General features: G+C 48.2%; 1 protein-coding gene across 15 annotated transcripts; it reads right to left on the reverse strand.

Moving 5' to 3' along the window:
* Positions 1–61: 61 nt before the first annotated feature.
* Positions 62–26,525, reverse strand: B3GNT3 (UDP-GlcNAc:betaGal beta-1,3-N-acetylglucosaminyltransferase 3). 15 transcript variants are annotated; one of them, XM_061601761.1, is made up of 5 exons: positions 26,079–26,395; positions 24,607–24,799; positions 20,548–20,709; positions 10,203–10,288; positions 62–1,518 (listed from the first exon to the last, which is right to left on the reverse strand). In XM_061601761.1, the coding sequence occupies exons 3-5, from the start codon at positions 20,612–20,614 to the stop codon at positions 370–372; spliced, it is 1,302 nt and encodes a 433-aa protein (XP_061457745.1). In that variant the 5' UTR covers positions 20,615–20,709; positions 24,607–24,799; positions 26,079–26,395; the 3' UTR covers positions 62–369. The 15 variants fall into 15 exon arrangements, with proteins under 15 accessions (XP_061457745.1, XP_061457744.1, XP_061457749.1 ...); XM_061601760.1 differs by having other exon boundaries at positions 24,607–24,931; XM_061601765.1 differs by lacking the exons at positions 24,607–24,799; positions 26,079–26,395 and adding exons at positions 13,500–13,676; positions 15,858–15,949 and having other exon boundaries at positions 20,548–20,630.
* Positions 26,526–27,565: the final 1,040 nt, after the last annotated feature.

A 27,565-nucleotide genomic window follows, 5' to 3' on the forward strand; every position in this document is an offset into this window, starting at 1 on the left:
GCAGCTCTTCCTGATAAGGCCCAGGCAGAGGGGTGGGGCAAGACAGGTGGAAATGCTGCAATTTCATTTTTATTTCTTTATTACAGTGTTCTTGCAAATGCTTCAGGTACCCTGGAGGTACCTTTGAAGAAGCGAGGCATCCAAATCAAGGCACCCAGTCAGGCTGCTCTGCTGGGGAAAAATAAATTACCCTGACAGCCTCCATCCCCCCCTTAGTTGCCGAGCCATTTTCCTGGATCCCACAGATCCAAAGACATCTCTCTCCTTTCGAGAGAGTGAGGAGGAAACTGGAATTTTTGGCTGCAAAGATAGTCCCCAAATAAAGAAGTGTCCACTCATCCACTCCCCTTATCCTTCCCCTGCAGTTCCTCAGAGGCTTTGATAAACCTCTATCTTCTTCCCACACAACAAGTCCGGCTCGTGGATAGCCCTCCACATCACCAGCATTTCATACGGCACAAAGCGATGGACCAGGAGGAGCTCTTTATAATAACAAGGGTCAAATGACTCGAGTTTGGAGGAAGGCACCCTGACCCCCACTGTCCGGATGCCCATGTGTGATGAGGGTGCGAGACCCGCTTCCTGCAGACACATGCCCAGGTAGACGTCGTCGATGGGAAACAGCTCAATGCCGAGAGATTTCTTGTAGATGGTGTGGGAGGTATAGCCAGACATCAGTAGCCCACCGCCACCGCAATAGGGCGGGTAGGACTTCGAGGTGGTCACCTGCTCCGGCACGTAGTATTTGCTCCACTTTTCACGGATCGGGCCCACGTTGCTAATCAGCTGCCCAACAAAGAGGTGCTGGTCACCCGCCCCTGGGACACTCAGCAGATAATGGATGATGTTATCAGTGTTTGCAAAGACATCGTCATCGCCGTTGAAGATGAAGCGGACGCCTGGGCAACGAGCCTCCATCCAGGCGTGGAAGAGGACCTGTTTGAGCGTCAGGTTGAAGAAGCTGTCGAGGAAGTCCCACTGGAGAATGTCCCCGTACTCTTCCATCTCAAGTTTCAGGAGCTGGTTAAGCTTCCGTGCGTCCCGGGCATTGGCCACTACCCCAGAAAGAAAGACCCTGCGGATATGGACCCCGGCAAATGTCCGTTGCTGCCCCCACGTTTTGCGGATGATTTCACGCCGTTCGTAATTCCCAGGTGACGACTTGATCGCGAGGAGCAAGAAGACCTCGTGGGAGATTTCCGGGCGGCCACATTTATCCGGGACATCAAGGAGCAGAGGGAATTCCTTGCAATGCTTGTACCGCAAGAAATCCTTAATGTGATCAGGCAGCTCCCCAAAACCCGAGATGTTGGACACAGATGCATTCTCCCGGCACTCAGGAATGGGTTGGCGCTGGGCTTCAGTCACAGTTTCTGGGATCAGGCTGGGTGTGGCTCTCACCTCTTTCAAGACGGGGCCATCCTCGCTGGTTTGGAGAAGGAAGAGGAACCCCATGAACCCCACCAGGCTCAGGACAATGGTTTCCACCTTGTAGCACCAGCGCCGTGACATTTTCACCTGGAAGAGAAGCAGAGCTCTGAGTGGATGAATGGCATGCAGTGGCATCCCCGTCAACTTACGGAACCCACTGCCACAAGACCACCAACTGTCCTTAAAGCAAGCATGCATCTACGTTTAGATTAATTTGTATGGCACGCACTCGTCAGACAAACAAATTTCTTTGCCCCTGCGGCACACTGCTGTAAGAAATCAGAAAAAGGCTAGGACTGGGGAGGGCAGCTATGAGAGAACCAGAAAAGGTCCTCAAGTGCAAAGGTGTATCACTGAACACTAAAGTCAGGATCATTCAAGTATTCCCAATCTCTATGTATGGATGTGAAAGTTGGGCAGTGAAAAAAGCGGATAAGAGAAAAATCAACTCATTTGAAATGTGGTGTTGGAGGAGAGCTTTGCACATACCATGGACCGCGAAAAAGACAAATAATTGGGTGTTAGAACAAATTAAAGCAGAACTATCATTAGAAGCTAAAATGATGAAACTGAGGTGATCATACTTTGGACACATCATGAGAAGTTATGATTCACTAGAATAGACAATAATGCTGGGAAAAACAGAAGGGAGTAGAAAAAGAGGAAGGCCAAACAAGCGATGGATTGATTCCCTAAAGGAAGCCACAGACCTGAACTTACAAGATCTGAACAGGGCGGTTCACGACAGATGCTCTTGGACGTCACTGATTCATGGGGTTGCCATGAGTCGTAATCGACTTGAAGGCACATAACAACAACAAGCCACACATTGGATATGCAACGATGGTTGCACTTACTATGAGGGCAGGCTGCACCGGCGAGAATGGTGTCTACGGGCAGGACTCGCCGGGAGGCCGGTGTGTTGGTGCTGCTGGAGGGGCTTGATGCCGTCAGCGCCTGCAACCCCCTCACCAACTTCAGCTTCCCGGATGCTGCTGCCGTCACACGTACGCTGTGGCTTGCCCTCATCCAACGGGGCAGTGGCTGCACCTTCTCCTAGAAGATCAACGTGGCCGCCAAGTGGGGGGCTGCCGCCATTTACAACTACAGTGGTGGCATGGGGAACGACATCCAGGCCATGACCTACCCTGCTTCTGTAGGACCGGCTGGTGCTGGGGAAAACTTACTTGTATTTTGCCATCAGAGAAGCTGATCAGAAGTTCAATTGAAGGTGTCGGACTTGCAGGCATAGAAGGAAAGAGAGTGAACCAACTCAGAGCTTTGTTGGGGGTAACCTGAGATGCTTCTGCCGCTCCAGGCACCTGCACCACACTGTATTTTCACTGGACGTTGTAATTGCTGTTTGTTAACAATGTTATTTTTTATTTAATTTTGTAAATTGTATTGTTTTATTGATGTATTCCTATGTTTGTGTTTTTCTTGTAAGCCGCCTTGAGGGCCTTTTGGCCATAAGGCGGGGTATAAATAATAATAATAAATAAATAAATAAATAAATAAATAATATTTTAGATTGCTTTTCCACCCTACGCCAAAAACTCAAGAATAATTTATTTACTTGTATCAAGGATGTAGTTAGTCTTGCCATGTACCCTACATCAGGAAGCTGATTTATACCACATCAGACCATTGGCCCATCTAGCTCAGTATTGTCTACACTGACTGGCAGCAGCTCTCCAAGGTTTCAGGCAGGGAGTCTTTCCCAGCCCCACCTGGAGATGCTGACAGGGAGTGAACCTGGGACCTTCTGCATTCAAGGCAGGTGCTCTACCACTGAGCCACAGCCCTTCCTCTAAAAATAAAGTTTCTAGTCCTCATGTTTCTGAATCAAAGGTTGATTTCATAGAATCATAGAATAGTAGAGTTGGAAGGGGCCTATAAGACCATCGAGTCCAACCCCCTGCTCAATGCAGGAATCCAAATCAAAGCATTCCTGACAGACGGCTGCCCAGCTGCCTCTTGAAGAAGGTAAGAAGCTGCCTTAGACAGAGTCAGACCCTTGGCTCTATCTCGCTCTGTATTATTCAACCTGTTCTGGATGGGGTTACACTCCCCCTGAAGGAGCAGGTTTGTAGTCTGGGAGTTCTTCGAGATCCTTCATTGTCACTTGAGGCCCAGGTAGCCTCGGTGACACGAAGTGCGTTCTATCAACTTCGGATGGTAGCTCAGCTACGTCCCTATCTGGACAGCGACGACCTTGCTTCAGTTATCCATGCTCTGGTAACCTCAAGATTGGACTACTGCAATGTGCTTTACGTGGGGCTACCTTTGAAGACGGTTCGGAAACTGCAGCTCATGCAAAACCCTGCGGCCCGATTGTTGACTAGGACCAAACGATCCGAACATATAACACTGTTCTGGCCCGTTTGCACTGGCTGCCTATATGTTTCCGGGCCAGATTCAAAGTGTTGGTTTTGACCTATAAAGCCTTACATGGCGTGGGCCCGCAATACCTGATGGAACGCCTCTCCCGATATGAAACTACCCGTACACTGCGTGCAACATCGAAGGCCCTCCTCCGGGTACCGACTCATAAAGAGGCCCGGAGGATGACAACAAGATCTAGGGCCTTCTCAGTGGTGGCCCCCGAACTATGGAATAGTCCTCCTGACGAGGTGCGCCTGGCGCCAACTCTGCTTTCTTTTCGGCGCCAGGTTAAAACGTACCTCTTTTCCCAGGCATTTTAATATTTTAATATTTTAATATTCTTAGTATATTTATTACATCTTAGTATACTAGAACAATTATGTAATATGTTTTTAGTCTTTGTAATTTTGTTATGTGTGTGGTATTGATATGTGATTTTATTATATTGTATTTTAAATTTATGCTGTTCACCGCCCAGAGAGCCGTTGGCTGTGGGCGGTATAGAAATTGAATAAAATAATAATAATAATAATAAAATAACTGACCGTAGCAGTAAGGCAGGACAGCCAATGCGGTGCCCTCCAGATGTTGCCGGATTCCCAAGTCCCATTAGCCCAAGTGGCCAGGCATGGCCAATGATCTGGTATGACAGGAGCTGGACTCCAGACAATGGAGGATAAGGCTGTCAATGGTTACTAGCCACAATGGTTACACTCTGCCTCCGCTGTCAAAGGAAGCCTGTCCCTGAATACCGGTTGTTGGGAATTATTATGATTACTATTATTAATTAAATTTATATCCTGCCCTTCCTCCCAGAAGTCACCCAGGGCAGCAAGCAAAAACATTAAAACCACTTCAAAACATCTTAAAAACAAAAGACTTTAAAACCTATTGAAACAAAACATATTTCAAAACATTTAAACAAAACAACTTTAAAAACATATTTAAAAAAAGAAACTTTAAAAACATCTGAAAAAGCAATTCCAACCCAGATGCAGACTGGGATAAGGTCTCTACTTAAAAGGCTTGTTGAAAGAGGGAGGTCTTCAGTAGGCACTGAAAAATAACAGAGATGGCGCCTGTCTGATATTTAAGGGCCGGGAATTCCAATGTGTTGGTGCCACCATGCTAAAAATCTTTATTATGAAGCATACCTCCTTTCCTTCCTAGATTCCAAAAACGACCGACACCGGGTACAGACTGAAAAAAACATATTAAAACCACAGTCCCAACGTAGCAAGTGCGCTATTTGTTAGGAAAGAAGTCAATCTTTTTCTCCTGGATCATTCTAGCTGATTCCCATCTGCTCTCATCCTGATTTTTTCCAGTTGGATAGACAGGTGGATGAATCGGACTTAATAGACCTGAATCTCTATAGGTTGCAAGATTTTTATTTGAATAATCAGCCGCTTCCTAGAACTACTTGGAGGACAGGCTTCAGGGAAAGGGCTCCCCTTGGCTTCTGTGGTGCCAACTAAATTCCTTTGCTCGGAAGCCTGGACATTTTTTGTATAGATCTGAAATCATTCCTTTTTTGTTTGTTTGCTAATAATGTTATGTGAAAATTTAATAATACTAATTAAAAAAATGAAAAATATGTAACCCTAAAGGTCCGCTTCCTATGTTGTGCAGAATGGGCCTCCTCATATGATGGTATCTGCAGGAAGCCCTTGCTTGCAGAGCGCAGTGACCGACTGGATATATCAGGGATAAGACTATATTTCAGGCATCCTGGTCCCAAACTATATAGGGCTTCGTATACCAAAACCAGAACCTTGAACTTGGCCCGGTAGCTTACAGGCAGCCAGTGCAATTCTTTCAGCAGCGGGGTGACATGTTGGCGCTACCCTGCCCCAGTAAGCAGTCGTGCCACTGCATTTTGCACCGGCTGCAGCTTCTGGACCATTGGGTAGACAATGGCAAGTGAGGAGAGTTGCCATTATACTCAGGTCCTGCTTGCGGGCTTCCCATTGGGGATCTGGCTGGCCACTGTGCGAGCTGGATGTCGGACTATTCGGGCCACCTTTGGCCTGATCTGGCTGGTGTGCAGCACCATCTAGAAGGCCACAGGCTCCCTGCACCTGGTATAACCCACAGCATTAAAAAAAAAAAGCAAATATTTGAAGCTACCACTTTCATCCTAACTGCAGGGCAATTGTAATACTCCAAGGAGCAACTTCCGTAGGGGATTAGGAGGAACCAGCAGAGCCAGTCTGAGTCATTGGCCGCCTGGGGCATCTCAGGGAGCCCTCATCATGCCATTTCCGTCACTGCGCGCAAACAAAAGGCACACTTGTGTGACGAAGGAAGTTTATAAGGAAGAACAAAATGGGACATTTGCAGACTGTCACCTTTAAAGGCCAACAGGATGATGGAGAAAGAGCCTTTCCTAGTCTCTTGGCCAAACCTCCATAAAATGGGTAAGAGCCAAGAAGCCACCCTCCAGATGAACTATATAAGGAGACACTGAAGGTCAGCGGGTAGAGCACCTCCCTTACCTGCAGAAGAGGGAGAGGCGCCCGAGTCAAACCCTGCAGAGCCACTGCCAGTCAGTGTAGGCAATACTGAGCTGGATGGAGCAAGGGCCTGACTCACAGTACAAGGCAGCTTCCTCTGTCCCTATTCAGCCAGTCCTTTATTCATAACCATGAGGACTAGCATCTCCTTTTTGTCGTTTGAGGAAGCTCAGCAGCAGAGCACCTGGCTTGCATGCAGAAGGTCCCAGGTTCAATCCTTGGTATCTCCAGGTAGAGCTCAGAGAGGAACCCCAAGTCTGAAGCCCTGCAGAGCCCCTGACAGTCAGTGTGAGCAATACTGAGCCAGACGGACCGAGAGTCCAACGCGGTACAAAGCAGGATCTTATGTTCCTGTGACCCGGGGCCAAACAAGACTGGATGTGGTGGCAGCTGCAGGGATGGAGGGGGGAGCGCCAGATGTCGTTGGGCTCTCACTCCCAGGAACCAGGACGGCCAGACGTCGGGGCTGATGGGAGGCAATTCCAGCAACATCTGGAGGCCACCAGTTTGGGGGGAACTGCTTTAGAGCAGATACGAAGAACCGCAGAAGAGCCCCGCAGGGGCAGCTGGATCAGGCTAATGAGAGCATCCTTGTCCAGCATCCTTGACTCACAGCGGCCAACCAGAACGCCCCATTTGTGCAACCCACAGGCAGGACCCTGAGCGCAACAGCAGCAACTCCCCCCAACTTGCAATTCCCAGAAACTGGTGTTATTCAGAGGCGTGGTGGGATAAGTGAACCAGACTTACCCCATCTTCAAGTAACTGTTGCCATTAGGTAGAAGTGAGCACCTCACGTACCCAGTGTGCTACCTAGAAGCCACATAGGCAGAAATCCCACATCCTGTTATTTAGTAAACACGGGGCTTGTTCTCGCCTGCCTTGTTCCAGCTGCCCAGAGCGGTTAGCAAAGAATACCGAGTGGTTAGAAAAGGTGCAGAGATCATATCTATGGATACCATGTATTGAATCTGCTATGCAAAGCTTGTTGTATCAGAAAAGTATAAATGCCATTTGGATTCTTTGTTTGGGGCTCCAGTTCCCCTTTGCGAACTTATACCTTTGCTCTGAACAAATAAACTGCAGACCTGCTTTACACCAGTTGCCTGGCGTGATTATTTGCAGTAGCTAATCAACCATCCCTAAGAGGATCTCTCCTCTTACAACAGTGGAAGGAAAACACAGCCCTCTAGGCCATCAGGTGGCCCTTACGCGCCTCTCCAGAATGGCCCAAATCCTCTTTTGAAAGCCCTCCAAGTTGGTGGCCAACTTGCAACATCTGGAAGGCACCAGGTCAGAAAAGGCAAGTTTTAGAGCAGAGTTTTTTTTGGAGGGGGGAGGAGTGGGGTTGGAGAGAAACTGCAGGCAGTGCTGGACTCCAACTCCCATCAGGCTTTGCAGCCAGTATAGCCAATGGGGATGATGGGAGGGGCAGCCCACCAACACCGGGGGACCACATGCCTCCCCCTGATGCCTCCTCCCCTCCATTCATTGCAGGTTTCATTTTCTTAAGAGTTTTGCAATCAGGCTTTCCATATGCTGCTTATCAAGCTGGAGAAAGGAAACACAATGCAAACAACAGACAAGAATAATTAAGGAACAGGATCTAGATTAAAATAAAAAGCGAGTAAATACAGCTTCCCTCGTCAGAAGAACCACCAGGATTGCAAATCCTACAATTTTCACAGGGAAAAACTAGGTCCAGGCCCGTTGAGGCCCCAGTCCCAATACAGTCAGGGCTTTCTATGTCTTCTATAGAACCTCGAACTCAAGACCGGACACCTGACTTGTAACTTGTAACAGGCGAATGTGTCTCTTTTGGTTTCTCCTTTTAGTTATTCATTTACTGCATTTGTAAACCGCCCCATAGCCAAAGCTCTCTGGGCAGTTTACAACCATTTTCTCCACATTTCCACAGCGGTTTGGTTAAATAATTTTAAAAAGTGTTCCCATGAACACATCCATCAGGTTTTTCGGCGCTGTTTTTTCCTACTGTACATATTTTTACATGCAATTTGCCCATTTTTTGCAAAGCTGTTTTCCCCAAACACAATGCATTTTTGTATGGCTGCTTTCACTAATATGTGCACTCGGACACACACTTTATCACGGTACCTGTCTCTTCCTTACTGGGCTGGAGAACTGCCCTGCACAATTCAGAGGAGTGCAAATTTTGAAGGGCAGCTGTGCTTCAGTTCACATATTGTTCCAGGAAATGCAAATATGGCAAGCCCGCTTTTTAATTGCAAACCGAACCCATATTTTCTTTACTGATAACTCTCCACAGTGCCACAATTTCCACCAGCTGCCACACCTTGTCGTCTTGCGGCGACTCCTGCATAGAGCAGCTTGCAGTCATCCATTCCTGTAACCCTTACAAGGGAAGAAGGAGACAAGGTCTCTGGCCCCAAAGAGCTTACAGTGTGGAACTTCCAAGAGAGGAAGCGGAGGATGCGGGGGGAAATGTGACTCGTGTATTTTAAGCTCGGTTTCAAAGTGGGAATAAAGACTGAAAGCAAAAACCCCAAAGCCACACAGAAGGGGTGGTTGATGTTTGAAGAATGAGAATTGGAGAGGGGGTCAGAGCCACATCGGGATTCTGGAAGGGGAGGAGCGCTCAAGGAATAAGGGACAGTGAAGGAGAACCATGACGGAAAAGCAAGGGGAAGGCCCATAGCTCAGTGCGTACAGCATTTGCTATGCATGCAGGTTCAATTCCCAGTGGCATCTCCAAGCAGGCTGGACCTGTTTCTGAAACCCTGCAGAGTTCTAACTGAACTAGATCTGACTAGCAGCTTCAAGGCGTTCCTAGTTAAACCAACCTCTTTTTCAGAACGGTGAGGACTAGCATCTTGCTCGATTTTAAACTACAAAAGGTCACGGCTCAGTGGCAAAGCGTGTGCTTTGCACGCAGACAGTCCCTGGCTCGGTTCCCAGTGGAATCTCCGGGGAGGCCTGCACCTGAAATCCTGGCCGCTGTCAGTCAGTGTAGACAGTAGTGAGCTAGATAAAGCGTTGGTCTGACTTGGGAAAAGGCGCCTTCCTCCGCTCCTATATTCTTTGGAAGGCAGCAAAGTCTGAGGCGTGCTAGCAGTACTGAACCTTCTCACATGCAACACACAGACAGGCCAGCGAGCAATCCTGGGTTGCGCATGACAGTTCTACGCCCCTTGCTGCAGCTGTTATTTAACATCTGAGGTGGTTTCCACAAGCCTCGCCCGCTGCTTTGGAAGGGATAAGATTCTTTGCAGGAAAGCAAAGGCGCCCTTTTACTCCCCTGGAAGTTCAGGTTTGGTGAGATAAGGACGGCTGCCGGTGCCCAGTCCCTTAAGGCTATTTCTAATTTTGACAACTGGCTAGGAGTCAAAAACCACTACAGGAAACAAGCCACAGGCAGAAAGAGGGGAAGGAGAGGAAGGAGAACGGAGCATGATATCCATTTTGCACCATCGGTGTCCCCAAGGGGACAGGTCCCTGGCTGCCCTGAGGAGCTTAAAATCTAAAATGTCGGCAGGGGACAGGGGAGAGAGAGAGAGAGACTACTGTAAGCCATTATTTTAAACTGCGTGTCATTTTTTTCGTGCTTTGGCAGAACCAAACAAATAGGGTGAACTCCCAAATAGCAGCAGGGAGCAAAATGCCAATCAATCCGTCATTTATTTCGGTCAAAGCCCAGCACTATAAAATATTAAAACAATGAAACATATCAATATTATACAGAAGGAAGAAACATGGGTAAACACACCAATGGCCACAAAGTCCCTAGAGTGTTAGCTATTATTATTGTTTTCTATCATCGCTCCCCTACAGGTAACATTTGATGCACAAAATGCCCTCATCAGGACCAAGTAAAAGCAGTAGTGTACTTGCAAACTGAGAAGTGCAGGGTCCCTTCATGGTAGTCACAGCCAGAATGAGATCCTTGTTCATGCCTTCTCCCACAACAACAGAGGTTCCTAGGAGCCAATCAGCATGAAAGGGGAGAGTGTTAGCTACTGAAAAGGGTCTTCTCAGTGCCTGACTGGCCTCCTTTCACTCCGATTGGCAGGGAAAAAAAACAAGGACATTAGAAGACTCTTCTCAGTGGCTAACACACTCCTCTTTCATGCTGATTGGCTTGTAGGATGCTGGAGACATAGGGACCCTGCTGGGACCCTGCTCCCAAAAAAGTAAGGGGCCTAAGACCTCCTGAGACCCTGGGCGACTACACCCCTGTGTAAAAGTCACAACATACAAGTACGTAAAGGAAGCCTGTTGGAGTAGGCGAAAAGGGGCCCAACTAGGGCAGCATCCTGTTCTCACAGTGGCAAAACAGATTAGCAGTCCTACAAATAGAGAATATTGTTCATTATCTGCTGGCGTGTGAGTTGTATCCACCTCCGAGAAAGAAATTTATTGTTCCTTTGTTAAAAGCAATGTCCGGCAGAAGGCTATCCAAGAAAATATTGATTCTGCTATCTGATAACGTTCCGTATGCTACGAAGCCGCGGGCCTTGCTTGCTGTCGCAGCCAGGAAGTTCAGGGCAAAGGTCCTAAGATCTATCTTGACCAAATGCTGAATGGAGTTTACTTTTGTTTAAAACTTTTCTTAATAACCTACGGTAAAAATAAAACTAACAGCGGCCAAGCAGATAGATGCCCATTTTAGGACCTGAGTTCAACATTTGCGATTCCCGGCAACTAGTAATTCAGAGGCAGACTGCATCTGACAGTGGAGATAGCCGTGATGGCTGTGTACTAATAGCCATGGATAGCCTTGCCATTCACGAATGCCTCTAATCTTCTTTTAAAGCCATCCAAGTCAGTGGCCACAGTGGGAGCCATAGTTTAACTGCACTGCGAGACAAAATCCTTCCTTTGGTCTGTTTTGTCGCTCTGTCAGCACAAACATTTCTACTTGCCTGATGGAGCAACCTCTCCTTTCCCCCCCCCGCCGTACGCCCATTTGTGGGGGGCGCAACGGGAGGAGAGAGGGGGAAGCCACAGTCCACTAGCGGGAATCCTTGCAATGGCTCCTGCTAGCAAGACGGTTAGTTGACTCTGTCATTACTGCAATTCCCTTCCATGCACAGAGAGGGAATGTGGATGATAACAAGTAAGGTGGCCCATCAAATAAAAGCATTAAAATGGAAATGGCCAGCCTTCAAGTCAGTCCCGACTTTTGGCGACCCTACGAATAGGGTGTTCATGGTAAGCGGTGTTCAGAGGGAGTTTCCCATGGCCTCCCTCTGAGGCTAGTCCTCCCCAGCTGGCGAGGGCCTGCTCAGCTTGCCACAGTGGCACAAGCCAACCCCTTCCTTGTTCGCAACTGCCAGCTGGGGGGCAACTGGGCTCCTTGGGACTATGCAGCTTGCCCACGGCTGCACAGATGGCAGGGCACGTCACCCCTGAGCCACTCTCTGTGGGGTGATCTTTAGCTGGCCCTTGACGCCCAGGAGACACGAGCGGGGATTTGAACTCACACACTCTGGACTCCCAGCCAGGCTCTCCTCCCCACTGTGCCATACCAGCTGTCAACCAGGGCCTTTCTAAGGGCACAGAGGGCAATTGTCTGTCCTGAACCTCCCAACATTCAGCCTCATTGGATGTCCACAAGTTCTAGTGTTATGAGAGAGGGAGAAGAACTTTTCTCTATCTGCTTTCTCCATGCTGTGCATCATTTTATACACTTCTATCACGTCGCTTCTGAGTCGCCTTTTCTCTGTTGGATGTTGGATCGGGCACAAGCAGATGCCCAGAATGCAGAACAGAATAGTGACAGGCTAGATCCCAGTTGAATCACTCAGCCAGACAAGACATAGGTTTTAAGAGTCACTTTTACTGACATGAAAAGTTTCAGGATACATTTACAAGCTCTTTCTCTCTACTAACAAACTCCTCGACCCCCACACTCACAAGTGTCTGCTGGCCCTCTATATAGATAAGGCCAGCTGCCCGAGCCTAGGTTGCTTAGCAACGTGTCCTTGAAGATGGCTCGAGCTCTGCCAACTTTCACTTCTAAGTCACATAGCTCACTTGTGGAAATTTAACCTCTGCTTTCTCGGTTTAATAGCCAACATTCTCTAAACTGAAAGGCCTCAAACTCTGCCACCTTTCCTCATCGGGGAGTCACTTCACCCCCTTGGTCATTCTGATCGCCCTTTTCTGAACCTCTTCCAGCTCTACAATACCCTTTTGGAGGTGCGGCGGCCAGAATGGTACCCAGCGCACCAAGACGACAGAGGGGAAGGACAGACCAGGGACGGACAGACCAGGGACAGCCAACCAGGAGCCCTCCAGATATTGCTTGACTGCACCTCCCATCGTCAGCACCCATGACTGTTGGCCGTGCCGGCTGCTGGGTGCTGGGTGCTGACAGGAGTTGGGAGCCCTGCGACATCTGGAAGGAAAGAGGTGGTGCACTTCCTACCATTGGCACATCCTTACATTTGGGAGGGGGGATGAGGGCCACATTCCCATCTGGGCAACCTTCCAGGGGCCACACGCTGGTGGCAGAAGCGAGCACAGCAATGCACATAAATTGCACCTTTGTGTGGTAGGCTGGTTTCTACACACCCAAACACACACCTCTCTCTCTCTCCTCAATCCAGGCATCATCAGAGCTCACGGACACATTTCCAACCAGGGGACCAAAACAAAAAACCACCAAGGAGAGTGCAAAGTAGGGCCAGTTAGGAGAGTTCCAAAGGCCTTATCCTTATCCTTTAACAGGGAGGCTTGCAGGGCCACATTGCACACACACCCCTGTTGAAAAGTATAAACCAAGGCTGCTTTCAGACATGGGGCTGACTGCGTCAGTTTTGCAGGACTTCTGTCCCAATTTCTAAAATCCCTTTCACATCGCAATACCTCTTGGTTAGGAAACTGTAGTTTCCATGTGCCGGCATTGCGCACAAATTTCTTGCATGCCTGCTGCAACGAACAGCATCTCGTTTTTGTCCCTCACTTCTTAGACATACACACACCATAGTTCCCAACTGTGTAGGAGCTCTCAGATCTTGACCTGTCACCCTGCGACCCCCTCTGCCTTTAACAGCTGACATTATTTTACTGGGATGTCTGGACACGGGGGTGTGTGGGGAAAGGAGGAAAGGAATGCTTCTATCTATGCCCACGCCAGAATACCAGTACAATTTCCGCCAGGCAAAAAACCAAAATGGGACGTACCTAAGGGGTGGGAACACATTGCATGCTGGGAGGCCTGCCACGTGAGCGGCTACAGCTAGCGCAACCCTCCGTGATCTTCTGGATTCCCAGGTTTGCAAACGGATTGTTTCTGGAATCATTCATCACGCAGATCACGCTAAGCTTCCACTAGATTTCCAGACCTAGCTTTTACGTCATCTGAAAAGTCAGATAAGATGTGCAAATTTACCAGGTGGAATAAAGTGCGGTGCAAAAGCAGCCCTGGATAGATAGACTACCTTGCAGAAAAGCTGGGTTTTGAACAAGGATTTTAAAAAAGGGAGAAAAGAGCACTGGGAGAGATCCAAGCTTCACCATTAAGTCTATTAAATCCATTAATTTCTAGTCCTATTAATGCTGTCTTGGTCCTTTTTGTTTGAGCTTCGAATTGTGTATAGCGTATGTTTTAAAACATGCCACAAGCAGGGGTGTAGTCATCCAGGGTCTCGGGGGTCTTAGACCCCTTACTTTTTTCAGAGCAGGGTCCCTATGCCTCCAGCATCCTATGAGCCAATCAGCATGAAAGGGGAGCATGTTAGCCACTGAGAAGAGTCTTCTAACCTGCTTCCTCGTCCTTTCCTGCTGATTGGAGCCAATCAGAGTGAAAGGAGGTGAGACAGCCACTGAGAAGACCCTTCTCAACACTCTCCCTTTTCATGCTTATTGGCTCCTAGGGATGTCTGTTGCTGTGGGAGAAGGTCTCATTCTTAACCCAGCATCAAAAGAGGGAGGGGCATTGCTGAGACTAACATGAAGGGATGCTGCACTTCTGAATTTCCCCCGACACTACTGGTCGTAAGTCGCCTAGAGACCACTGGGTATGAGGTGACTAACAGATAAACGAAACGAAACTCAACAAATAAATAATTAAAACAGCAGAGCGCTTTGCACTTGCATTGGATCCAGGGGCAGTGAGGAAGCGGGCAAAAAGATTGAAGGAGGGTGCCGCCTTTTCAGGACAAGGAGGGAGGCGCCGGGGTGGTCTCCCGGTGTGGCAATTTTTTCAGGGTCCAACCCTTTCCCCCCCCAACCACGAGGTCTCTAGAAGTTCCGTTTCAGAGTTTGGGGCCTGCCCCTCTTGTTTGAAACACACCCATGCCCAAACGCTCCACAGCCTTGCCATCATCTCACCCACGCGGCTCCCAGCTCCTCTTTGAACCATAAAAAAGGAAACATGAAGGGTCCTTTCTTTCTTTTGATTCTAGCTTCTCTTTAACCAAAAGAACCATCTCGCTGGCTTTCATACCAGTACAAGACAGAATAAACAAATCCCGCAGCCAGGGAGGTAGGGACAAGAAGTTTCAGGCCACAACTCCTGCCAGCCTCAGCTGGCGCAACCATGCAGCCCCAGCATCATTTGCCTGTGCTAGCCAGAGCTGATGGGAGTTGTGGCCCCAAACATCTAAAGGGCCCCAGGTTGGGGAAGCTGGGTTTAGGGAATTGCCAAGGGATAGGGGAACAGCAGTGTCCATCCAGATGTTGCTGGACTCCCAGCCACCAGGGAGGGTGGATATTTAGAGTCCGGCAACAACTGAAAAGGCACAGACGCTCCCCAACACCAGAGTAGCCCATCGTACAAAACAATCCAATCCTTTCCCCTTATGTATCTAGCCAATGTCGGGAGGGCCTCGTCCCCTCTCTAGTGAGGCGAGAGTTGAGCCCCAAAAACACCCTTTCCGATTCTCTGAGATGCCTGATCGGTGAAAGATCGAGCACACCTAAAGACAAATGCCACTTTTGATACATTTAACCCAGAAAACAGCGGCGTCTAGAGTAAAATGTCAAAAAGATTAAGTCTTTTATTTTTCTTTTTTTGCCTGACCTGCTGTTATTTATCCCGAGATGCTGTCATCTTTCCAGCCAAGGAGCACGCTGTCTCTCTTCCTCCCGCCCTCTCTGTTGTGGCAACCAGTCCTCCAGAGTGCAAGGACATGGGTGCCAAGGGCGTCTGCTCATTATTTCCATGTTTGCTTTTCTGACGCCACAGCCTCTAATTAAAGATATCTCCCACTCAGCCAGGTGCTGATATGGTATCACCTCCCTGCAAGCAACTCTCTGGCAGCCAACATGGCAACTTCGGCAGCTACATACAAAGAGGCCACAATCCCTGCAGGATGGTGCGGAAAGGGGAACGGAAAGCAGCAAGTGGAAAGATCCAGCACTAGTTGCAGTCATAGAATCATAGAGCTGGAAGGGGCCTCCAAGGCCATCAAGTCCAACCCCCTGCTCAGTGCAGAAACATCTGGAAGGACACCGGTCTCTCTCTACCCAGCAGCCTTGCAGTGTGTGGCCTGCCCCCCAGAATGGACAGATCTCTGTCTGGGAGAGTTGTTGGCTTACTGGGCCTTCTAACCTCTGCAGGGATGGAAGCCGGAGAAGAATTTGGCCAATGATATTCTTGTTTTAATTTTCTGTCTTCAAGATTGTTGCCGCTGTTACAAAAAGGAAAGCAGAACAGCCAGTTTTTCAAGGAAAAAGCTTGTGGCATCTTAAAAAAAACTTTTTTTTTTGGTGGCATGAGTTTTCATAGGCTAGCCCAGTCTTTGCCAACCTGGTGCCCTCGAAGTGTTTAGGAAAACACCTCCCATCAGCCCTGGGAGAGCACCAGCTTGGCAAAGGCTGTGCTAAAGTGCTATAAAATAAATGAAGTAAACACACTAATGCTCTCTTCGGAACAAACATACAAATACAGGCATAGCCTTACAAAAACCTTCATGCCCTGTGGTTAAACAAAGGGTAAGAACCACACTCACTGTTCGGCCAGTTCCAGTGCGTCTCTACCTCTCTCTTCTCAGAACAGGGTGGTACGTGACACTAGTCAAACCCCTTTTTACTGTAAAACCTGGTGGAATCAGCTTGAGTGCTTTTTTTTTTTTTTAAATCAGCTTCAAAGAGATTTCGCAACTGATCAGCAGATCAACCCATTCCCCCTCCAGCCGTGACTAATGGAAACTCTTTGGTCTGGCGACTAGTGCGCCCACAGCCCAAGGCTCCTGTTCAGCCAAAGGAGATGCACCCTTTGCATTTTAAGTGGAAGACCAAGGTGTCTTGCAAAGGGTTACCACTGAAGCGGCTTGCCTGCTGCAGGAAGCCCATCAAAGAAAAGGACAGATGTATCCGGCTTCTGCCTGCATTCGAATCCCCACTTTCTCTTGTGTTTCTGCTTCTAGATGTTTTTGGGGTCTGCCTGTCTCCTGCTGTTCAAGCCAGAAGTCTGGGAAGTGAGCAGCCTTCCCCAACCTGGTGATTTCTGGAGGGCGATTATACTTCCTTGCATCCATTTGCAGAGCCTGGGTTTGGCTCAAGGCTGACAAGGGGGTTGGGGAAATCAGCTTTTCATCATATTTATCCCCTGGGGTGGTGGTTTCCCACTCAAATTAAAACAAAAAGCAACAGTAAAATAAACCAGAAGGCAATGAAAACCTCCAGATAAACTAATTCAACTATCACCAAAAAAGAGGCTGTCTGCAGGCCAACGCAACTTGATACAGCGGAGCTCATCGACGGCTTAAAGGCGCCCTAACCTTTAAAACTAGCTTTCCCCAACCTGCTGCCCTTCAGATGCTTTTGGACTTGTGGCCCAAACCACCTGAAGAGGCGTCAGGTTGAGGAAGGGTCCAACAGCACTTGAAAGGCTGCAGACTGAAAGAGAGAAAGAGCTGTCATGCCAGGCTACACCTGTTGAATTTCCTTCTTCTGCACAACTATGAAGGTCATGTATGTTCTGGGATGAGTAGCAAGGAACAAGGTGCTGTGGTCATCCTCGTTTTACCCGTGGAACATTGCAGGGTTTGTTCTAATGCACATCTAGACACATTTTGTGCAGCCTAAAAAAAACACCTGTGCAGTGTGAAATAGATTTTTGTGCAGGACAGCATCTGGGATTTAATAGGAGCTAGGTAGTTTTTAAAAAAGGAATAGATGAGAGAAAATAAACAGACATACCATACTCTTAGCAGAAACCAGTAATGATTTGAAGCGAATGCTGATGAAAGTTCAAGAGGAAAGCACAAAAGCAGGACTACAGCTGAATGTCAAGAAGACTAAAGCAATGACAACACAAGATTTACGTAACTTTAAAGTTGACAATGAGGACATTGAACTTGTCAAGGATTATCAATACTTTGGAGCAGTCATTAACCAAAATGGAAACAATAGTCAAGAAATCAGAAGCAGGCTAGGACTGGGGAGGGCAGCTGTGAGAGAACTAGAAAAGGTCCTCAAATGTAAAGATGCGTCACTGAACGCTAAAGTCAGGATCATTCAGACCATGCTATTCCTGATCTCTCTGTATGGATGTGAAAGTTGGACAGTAAAAAAAGTGGATAAGAGAAAAATCAACTCATTTGTAATGTGGTGCTGGAGGAGAGCTTTGCGCACGCCATGGGCTGCGAAAAAGACAAATAATTTGGTGTTAGAACAAATTAGAACTATCACTAGAAGGTAAAACGATGAAACTGAGGTTATCATACTTTGGACACATAATGAGAAGACATGATTCACTGGGGAAAACAGAAGGGAGTAGAAAAAGAGGAAGGCCAAACAAGAGATGGATTGATTCTGTCAAGGGAGCCACAGATCTGAACCTACAAGATCTGAACAGGGTGGTTCACCACAGATGCTATTAGAGGTCGCTGATTCATAGGGTCGCCATAGGTCATAATCGACTTGAAGGCACATAAGAAACAGAAATAGAAAATGAAGATAAAATCCTGGTTCCTTTCAAATCTACAAAACCTTCTAACTGATTAAAGCACATGCATGCCCCACCTCGAGTTTCCCTGCAAACACATCTATCTCATTGCTTTCTCCTTTGCATCACGCTGGCCATAAAGGTCACCTTTGGCAAAAAAAACAATTGCAACTAAGCCCAGCGCCATTTCCCTAACTCAGAATGTAGCTAAGCTGGTTTCTTAAGAGATGCGAGCGAGGTGACCTGGGCAGGAGGGAGAGATTGCCAGACAGGATTAGCTGGGTCAGGACTAGCCAGTCCACCAACCCTTTGATGCAAAAAACCCCCCAAACTATGGGTCCAGCAAATCCAGGGTGATGCTGTTTTGTTAGAACTTCAGCAATTTCACTGAAGCGGCTTGCCTGCTGCAGGAAGCCCATCAAAGAAAAGGACAGATGTATCCGGCTTCTGCCTGGATTTGAATCCCCACTTTCTCTTGTGTTTCTTTAAGAACTCACACGTGATCTGGACACAATGATTTGTCAGGTTCTAAGTAGTCAACAAGGCCTAAATCATTCTCCCTGGTCACCACTCCTTGCCTCAGGGCCCTTCCAAATATCCAAGGGTGGGTGTGCGCGCAAATGCGTGGGTGAGGGTGGGTGTGCGCGCAAATGCGTGGGTGAGGGTGGGTGTGCATTCATGACAATTTATGCTCATGATGGTATCAGAGAGCTTATACGCTTTCAATACTTTTTACATCTGCAAAAGTTCCAGGGCAGACATATTGCTTAGTTCCCAGTAAGTGCATGCCCTGTACTTTCCTGCTGAAATCCTGGAACTTTTCGCACTGCCTGTTCTGGAGATTTTCCTGTTTTTGTTACTCTACAGTGCAAAATTTGTGCCCCTGCGGTAGCGATGTGAAACAATAACTGCTAAATCGGACTTAGTACCGGATTTTGACTGAATGTGACAGTCCACTATCTTTTCGGACAGGCATGGATTTTTTGCAGCTGGTTGCAGCTGTAATCAGCACAGATGTTTTCCCCTGATCTTACATAATTATCTTCATAATTTCCTGTAAGTTGATGCATTCATAACAGTGTGTAGGTATGACAAATAAGAACAAATAAACCACGTGGAACACAGTGATCATTTACGCAAAAAAATATGCCTTTTTTTGGCAGCCAAAACCCCCCAGCATTTGTGGATTAAAGGGTGGATCTGGATTGAACAATGGACTATTGAAATACAAGCAGATCAGTACTACACAGTGAACCTCATCCCCACCCTGCAGCCAGCTTTTGGCTGAACATCAGGAAAAACTTCCTAACTGTTAAAGTGGTACGACAATGGAACTCACGACCTAGGGAGGCGGTGGGCTCTCCAACACTGGAGGTAGAGGCTGGACAGCCAATTATTGGGGATGCGTTAAAGTTGGATGCCTGCACTGAGCCAAGGGCTGGACTCACGGCAACTCGATGATTCTATGAATCTTCAGCTGCATGGAGTTATGAGAGAGGCAGCATGGTGTTCCACTCTCAACTTCCTTCACACCAGGTATGATTCTTGGCTGGTTTCGTTGACCCAGATAGGCAACCTCCGCCTGTGGCTCTAGGAGTCAGCTGTTTCAGGAGAGGGCCCAAAACAGCCTTTGGGCAAGTCACGGGGTCACAACAAAGCCCCAGGCAGAATGCACAGCTGCTAATAATTCACCTAAACCTGCCCGGGGTGACAACACAGGGAGTCAATGACAGCGCCGATCCAACGTGATTAAACTAAGCTGCCAATCTTCTGCCAAGGACGCAGCCAAGGGTTGCAAAACAGAAGGCAGACACAGCCACAAGTTCATCAGGCTAAAGTCTTAGGCAGGAAAAAAGCCAGCCCTGCAGGATCAAGTAGGATCACATAGACCAGCAGGGTGTCCACATTTAGCAGAATCTCGTCCTTTGTCTCAGACAGCAAAACGTCTCGAGTTAAAACCACACCCAGGTACAAGACGTTTCAGCAAGCTCCAGGGAGCCCCCAGCTAGATGAAAGAAGTGGAGGGATCTCTAAAAGGAACCCCTCCCTCCCCCCCAAAGCCCCATAGTGAAAGCATGTTCCATGGACATGGAATGGTGTTTGGCTGTTATTTGGGGAGGGGGGCATGGAATGGAGTACTATGGAAGAGGGCACGGCTGGCACCCCGAAACAGGATGTGTCCACACTGCAGTATTTTGTTCCAGGCCCCAGCTCGTCCCTTCTAAAACTGTTAGCCCATGTTCCTTTCCAGAGATAAATAGGGCATGTCAACAAAACGTTTAGGAAATTATGATTAAACCTTCCACACACACTCACAATCACGCAAGTACATCTTACCATGTTCAAGAAGGTTTACTCCCTTGTAAGTCAGTTCCAAAGAGCAGCGGACATCAACCAGACACATTTTGGACTTGACGGCTCACAAGGAAAATGGCCTGCTTCCCTCCTTTGCTTTAAACCAGAATGCCAAAGATCACTCTCCCTTTTTTTCCTTTCTTCCTGGTTACGGAAACACAAAAAATGCCGCGCAAAGTGGCTTGTTTGTCTCCACTTGTTCTTAATCCACAGCCAGCAAAACAGGAACATTTCCTGAACCCAAGAGATTATTTGCCATGCAGTACGCTATGGAAAAAAACCCCCACAACTGGATGCCTTTGTCATCATCAACCGTGCTGTTAAAATAAACCTTATTTCAAAAAGGAAACGGTTGCCCTCAATTTGTCTAACACGTCTTGCTCCAGAAACTGCAGCAAGAGCTTGGTTTGCAGAGAGACGCCTCCCCCTGCACGGTCCCACGGAACTACCATTGCCATGGAGAAATTTCACCTCCACCATTTTTGCATTAGAAGCGGCAAGGGACCTGCCCGATCAGGAGTATCGATCTGCAAGTGAAGTTCAGGAAGGCTTCATTCTCTCTCTCTCTCTCCATGATAGAATCCCAGATTTGGAAGGGATCCTGGAGGTCATCTAGTCCAACCCGCTGCTAAGTGCAGGATCTTGCAACCCACCCACTCATGTCCAGCCAGTCCCTGCTTAAATACACTAAATTTTTGGTCAAGCAGAGAATTCTGGATATTGACAGAGTATGATAGCTCTATCAAACCTGCTCCCATACAGCCCTAGGACTAAATGTTCCCCCTAGCAAAGAATGTGCCTTTTATTTTGGCAAACTATCTGTGCCAAAGTATAGGAGAGCATTTTTCCTGGCCAGGGTTAACGCCATGCCCTCTATCATGATGGAAGGACGCTTCCAAGGCATACCTCGCGATAAGAGACTGTGTCCATACGCTTCTGGTGCTGAGGAGTCTATAAATGCTTTTGTATTGACATTTATATAAGGGTGCGCGGGACAGGCTCCCATTTTGGAACAGTTTTCTGGTCAAGCTGATGGAGTTGTTTTGAACGCACAGTGAAACTGTAATAGTCCCTATGCCATTTTAAATGTTGCCAAATTTTTAACTCTAGGGTTAAAATGCTTGCTGCTTGGCAGTTGACAGAGCAACTGGTTTGAATGTTTGTTAATTTGCTTGGAACCCTTGCTGGATCAATAAACATATTCAGTCTAGCCCAGTGGGGAGGAGAGCCTGGATGGGAGGACAGAGTCTGTGAGTCCAAATCCCCACTCGTGTCTCCTGGGCATCAAGGGCCAGCTAAAGATCACCCCAACGGTGAGTGGCTCAGGGGTGACGTGCCCTGCCACCTGTGCAGCCGTGGGCAAGCTGCATAGCCCCGTTGCCCCCCAGCTGGCAGTTGCGGACAAGGACGGGGCTGGCTTCATAAGCTGTGGCAAGCTGAGCCGGCCCTAGCCAGCTGGGGAGGACTAGCCGCAGAGGGAGGTGATGGTAAACACCACTTACCATGAACACCCTATTCATAGGGTAGCCATAAGTCGGGATCGACTTGAAGGCAGTCCATGTCCATTTCCAAGGAGAGGTATTCAGGTCTGAGGTAGGTATGAACATCTGGTTTGCATGCAGAAGGCCCAGATTCAATTTATGGCGTCTCCAAGTAGGGCAGAGAGAGCCACTGGCAGTCAGTATAGGCAGTACAGGGTAGGCAGGGTAGGCTAGATGCATCAAGGGTCTGACTCAGTATAAGTCAGCTTCCTATGCGCCTACTTAAATCAGCCTTTTATTCAGAACCATGAGGGTTCAAGTCTAAGCACTGGCATAAGAACCATGATTTGAATTGCTGTGGGTGGGATGTGTCTGTGGGGGGGAAGAGAGGTGTGTGTGTGTGTAGCTGGGCAGGGAACAATAGCTGAATTCTTACCCAAAGGTATAGTTGCCTGGGGACTCAGGGGCTCTTAGACCCCTTACCTTTTTGGGAGCAGGGTCCCTATGCCTCCAGCATCCTACGAGCTGATCAGCATGAAAGTGTAGTGTGTTAGCCACTGAGAAGACTCTTCTCAGTAGCTAAGACCCACCTCTTTCGTGCTTATTGGCTCCTAGGGGCATCTGTTGTTGTGGGAGAAGGCGTGAACAAGGATCTCATTCTCAACCCCACAGCAAAAAGGGGGGAGAGGGCACGGGAAGGGGGCAGAAGCGCACGACCCTGCACTTCCGAATTTGCCGCTGTGCTGCTGTCCTTGCCTGAAGGGGAGCAGACACAGCTTCCTGGCCTACCCAGCTGAGTGGAGGAAGTTGGGCCAGCTGCAAATCCCGGCCCCAAGCGCAACTTTTTGCCTCTCCTGCAAGCAAGAGAGAACGAGCCCACCCGAAGAGCAGGGCCCCCCCCACCTCCCTCGCCTGCTGCTCAGCTGTCCGTCTGGTGTGGGACTGTGGAGGACCAATTAAATCCAGAGTCCCCGGTCGAAACCCAGAGATCTGGCAACCCTAAGCCATGTTTGCTAGGAGCCACCTTCTTTTACAGGGTTTCCCGGGTGCTAAACAGGCAACGAAAGAGGCTTACTCTCCTGCTCCTTTCCACCAGGAGCCAGCACCTCCTATCAGGCAGAGTGAGAACGGCAGCTGCTTGGGGGAAGGCAGCAGCATAGGGAGCAAGATTCTAGTCCTCATTGTTCCAAATAATCAGCTCATTTAAACAGGGACATAGGAAGCTGCTTCATGCTGAGTCAGACCAACAGTCCATCTGATGCAGTATTGTCTACACTGACTGACATGGGCGCTCCAGGGTTTCAGATGGGGGACCTCCCAAAGCCCTACCCAGAGATGCCACTGGGGTTTGAATCTGAGACCATCCGCATGTAAAGCGCATGCTCTGCCACTAAGCTATGATATGTTCCTTCAAAATAAAGGAAGGTTCTGGTGCTCATTGTCTCCCACCAAAAAAAGTTGATTTAAATAGGAACCCTTAATATGGAGTGAGACAGTTGGACCATCTAGCTCCATACTGGTTACACTGACTTGCAGTGGCTCTCAAGGGTTCCAGACAGGGGACCTTCTGTGTGCAAAGCAGGGGCTACAGCCCTTCCAGCAGAGATACATTGCTGTGTGGGCCACATAGCCTGCCTTGCACCCCCTAAACTAGCCTAGCAGTGGTGAATGTTGTAGCCAGGGTTGAGCTAAAATTCAGCGCCAGACTGGCTGTACTCTGTGCATGGAAGCCGAAGCAGTAAAAGGCACCCATTTTTCCTCTTTCTCCAGCAGCTAAATGCCTTGGGCTGGCCTGGACGGCGGGTTCGAGGCCCCACAAAGGCACAACACACACACACACACACACAAAGTGAGCTCCATTAACATGCTTTCTCACACACCCCAATACTTGGCCCATTCAGCAGATCCAGAAATATGATCTTATCACCATTTGTTGCTGCTGCTGCCTCAAGGATGAACAGTCACAGGTACATCCGCAAACACACCAGGGGATTTGCAAAGCAGGACACCCCAGGCTCGGAGGCCCGGGACAAACTTCACTCTGCACGTCTGCCTGCGTAAAGACATTGGCCAACCGGGCAGAAAATGCCCCACATGCCTGGGGAAGCCGGCTGCAGCCCCCCAAGATCTCTGCCACCAGAACTTGTTTGATTTGTATGACCCCAGAAGACCTTCCACAGCCAGTTTTTTTGCACCTGTCGCCCCTCTCTGGAGAAAGGTTTAGGAACGCAGGGAGCTACTTCGTACCGAGACAGACCAATGGGCCATCTAGCTCAGTATCGTTGACACTGACCGGCAGCGCTCTCCAGGGTTTCAAGCAGGGGATATTCCCAGCCCTACCTGAAGATGACAGTTATTAAACCTATCTTTTGCATGCAGAGCTGCCTACCTATGGTCCTTCCCTTCAAATTAAAGCAAGGCCCCAGTCCTCATGATGCTGATGAAAGGTTTGATTTAAATAAGGAGCTGCATTGAGTCAATATCTACCTCAGTACTGTCTACACTGACTGGCAGTGTCTCTCCAAGGTTTCAGACCAGAAGTCTTTTCTCCCAAGCCTACCTGGAGCTGATGAAGCCTTCAGCATGCCAAACAGGTGCTCTGCTACTGAACCGGGACCCTTCGCTGTTTGAATGACGTAGGGATGCATTTATCTCCAAAGTTCCTCACAGCGACAAAGGAGGAAGAGCTGGCAACCCATGAACTCTCCTCTCGTAAGAACTTGGACAGGCTTGAAACTCACGCATTGGTGTCTCTGCAAAGGAGTTAATCCAGCCTTTCCTGAACTTCCCCCAGGTGCTTCAGTCTACATCTCCCATCAGGCCCAGCCACAAGAGCAATCCCTCCAGGACTGATCACACCTGTTGATGGCTTGATGCAATCCTCCCTGAATTAAAAAAGAAAACCACTTGCAGGCATACACACAGGCTGCGTAAGCACCGTACGCTGAAAGCACATTCAACGCATGTCCCACCAAGAATCCTGGGAACTGTCATTTACAATTCCTAGCACCCTTTAAAAAAAAATTCCAGCACCCTTTAAAAAACACAGAACCACCGTTGCAAGGATTCTTGGAGAGGACTAAGGTGCTTTGAGAGAACCAGCGTGGTGTAGTGGTTAAAGTGTTGGACTACGACCTGGGAGACCAGGGTTCAAATCCCCACACAGCCATGAAGCTCACTGGGTGACCGTGGGCCAGTCACTGCCTCTCAGCCTCAGAGGAAGGCAATGGTAAGAACATAAGAAGAGTCTGCTGGATCAGGCCAGTGGCCCATCTAGTCCAGCATCCTGTTCTCACAGGGGCCAACCAGGTGCCTGGGGGAAGCCCGCAAGCAGGACCCGAGTGCAAGAACACTCTCCCCTCCTGAGGCTTCCGGCAACTGGTTTTCAGAAGCATGCTGCCTCTGACTAGGGTGGCAGAGCACAGCCATCATGGCTAGTAGCCATCGATAGCCCTGTCCTCCATCCAAGCTGGTGGCCATTGCTGCATCTTGTGGGAGCAAATTCCACAGTTTAACTATGCGCTGAGTAAAGAAGTACTTCCTTTTGTCTGTCCTGAATCTTCCAACATTCAGCTTCTTTGAATGTCCACGAGTTCTAGTATTATGAGAGAGGGAGGAAAACTTTTCTCTATCCACTTTCTCAACGCCATGCATAATTTTATACACTTCTATCATGTCTCCTCTGACCCGCCTTTTCTCTAAACTAAAAAGCCCCAAATGCTGCAACCTTTCCTCGTAAGGGAGTCGCTCCATCCCCTTGACCATTCTGGTTGCCCACTTCTGAACCTTTTCCAACTCTATAATATCCTTTTTGAGAAACCCCCTCTGAATACCACTTACCATGAAAACCCTATTCAGAGGCTCGCCATAAGTTGGAATCGACTTGAAGGCAGTCCATTTCCATTTCAAAGTGCTTTAAATATATGATGCATACACAAACACACCCCTAGATCTGTTTCCCAAATACCTGCACCTCTCCATCTCCCCCCCCTTTTTTCTGCTACAAGCACCTCAATGCACTTCCTTACTCACCTAGATGCTGAACTCTCTCTCTTTCTCTTTCTCTGTCTGGAAGGCTTCTGCTTTGCACACCTGGGTGTACTCTTACCTGAGCAGGTAGGGGGCGGGCCCAGCTAGAGCTAAGAAAGGTGTGGCTGCCCTGGAGAGCATCCCTACACTCAAAGCTTGCTCTGCTAGAGCTAAGTGCCCCCAAGGGAGGAGGGAATAAAGTAGATCTGTATATAGATATATCCTACAGGGCTTTCATGAAAGAGAGCCTGATAAGATTACAGGTTGGGAATGCATGAAAGAAAGAATGAATCAGCTGCTTCCGGGACTGGAGTGAACGGGGAAAGGTAACCGGACCTAAAAGGAAATCAAATTCCTCTGTTAACCAGCACCTGTTAAGCACAAATCATTGTGGACCTAGACACACACACACTTAGAATGCAATCCAATACTTACCAGGGAGTAAGTCCCATTGAACCCAATGCAGCTTACTTCTGAGTAGACAAATATAGGCCTGCAGCCTTAGTTAATTTTCCCTAACCAGCTTGGAGTGCGGATGAGCTTGTGCAGCTACTGTTCAGAGTCCTCCTCGGACTGCAAAAAGACAAATAATTGGGTGTTAGGACAAATTAAACCAGAACTATCACTACAAGCTAAAATGATGAAACTGAGGTTATCATACTTTGGACACGTAATGAGAAGACTTGATTCACCAGAAAAGACAATAATGCTGGGAAAAACAGAAGGGAGTAGAAAAAGAGGAAGGCCAAACAAGAGATGGATTGACTCCATAAAGGGAGCCACAGATCTGAACTTACAAGATCTGAACAGGGCGGTTCATGACAGATGCTCTTGGAGGTCGCCGATTCATAGGGTCTCCCATAAGTCGTAATCGACTGGAAGGCACATAACAACAATCACTAGAAGCTAAAATGATGAAACTGAGGTTATCATATCTTGGACACATAATGAGAAGACACTATTCACTAGCAAAGACAATCATAATCAACTTGAAGGAACATAACAACGACTTTTAAACAGACACCTTGAACCCAAATTCATCTGTACTGGAATAGTTTTTAAGAAGCATTGTTTTTAAGATGTTTTTTATCATTTTACCACTTGTTTGTGTCCTGGGCTTCTTTGCGGAGGAATATGCATTTAATAAAAACAAATAAACAATTCACTCGAGTTTCAAATGATTATCTGTGTTGATTTTAAAAAAATTAAATACATAAGCACTAAACAAAACTAATGTGGAGGGGGAAAATGCAGGTTTAAACCCGGGGGGGGGGGAAGAGTCAGTCTTAATCCCAGGGAGAGAGGAGAAGGGGAGGGGGGAAGAGGCAGACTTAATCCCGGGCGGAGAGGGAAGACTCATTGAAACGGATGGGGGTTTTGGGAATCCAGGTCTACGAATTGAAATGCATTGACTTTTCGGCCGCTAGGTCTGCCAATTGAAACGCATTGGCTTTCAGGCGCTGGGTTCAGTCCCCACTGGCATCTCCAGG

This window comes from Rhineura floridana, chromosome 18, assembly GCF_030035675.1.
Source record: "Rhineura floridana isolate rRhiFlo1 chromosome 18, rRhiFlo1.hap2, whole genome shotgun sequence".
Classification (NCBI taxonomy): domain Eukaryota; kingdom Metazoa; phylum Chordata; class Lepidosauria; order Squamata; family Rhineuridae; genus Rhineura; species Rhineura floridana.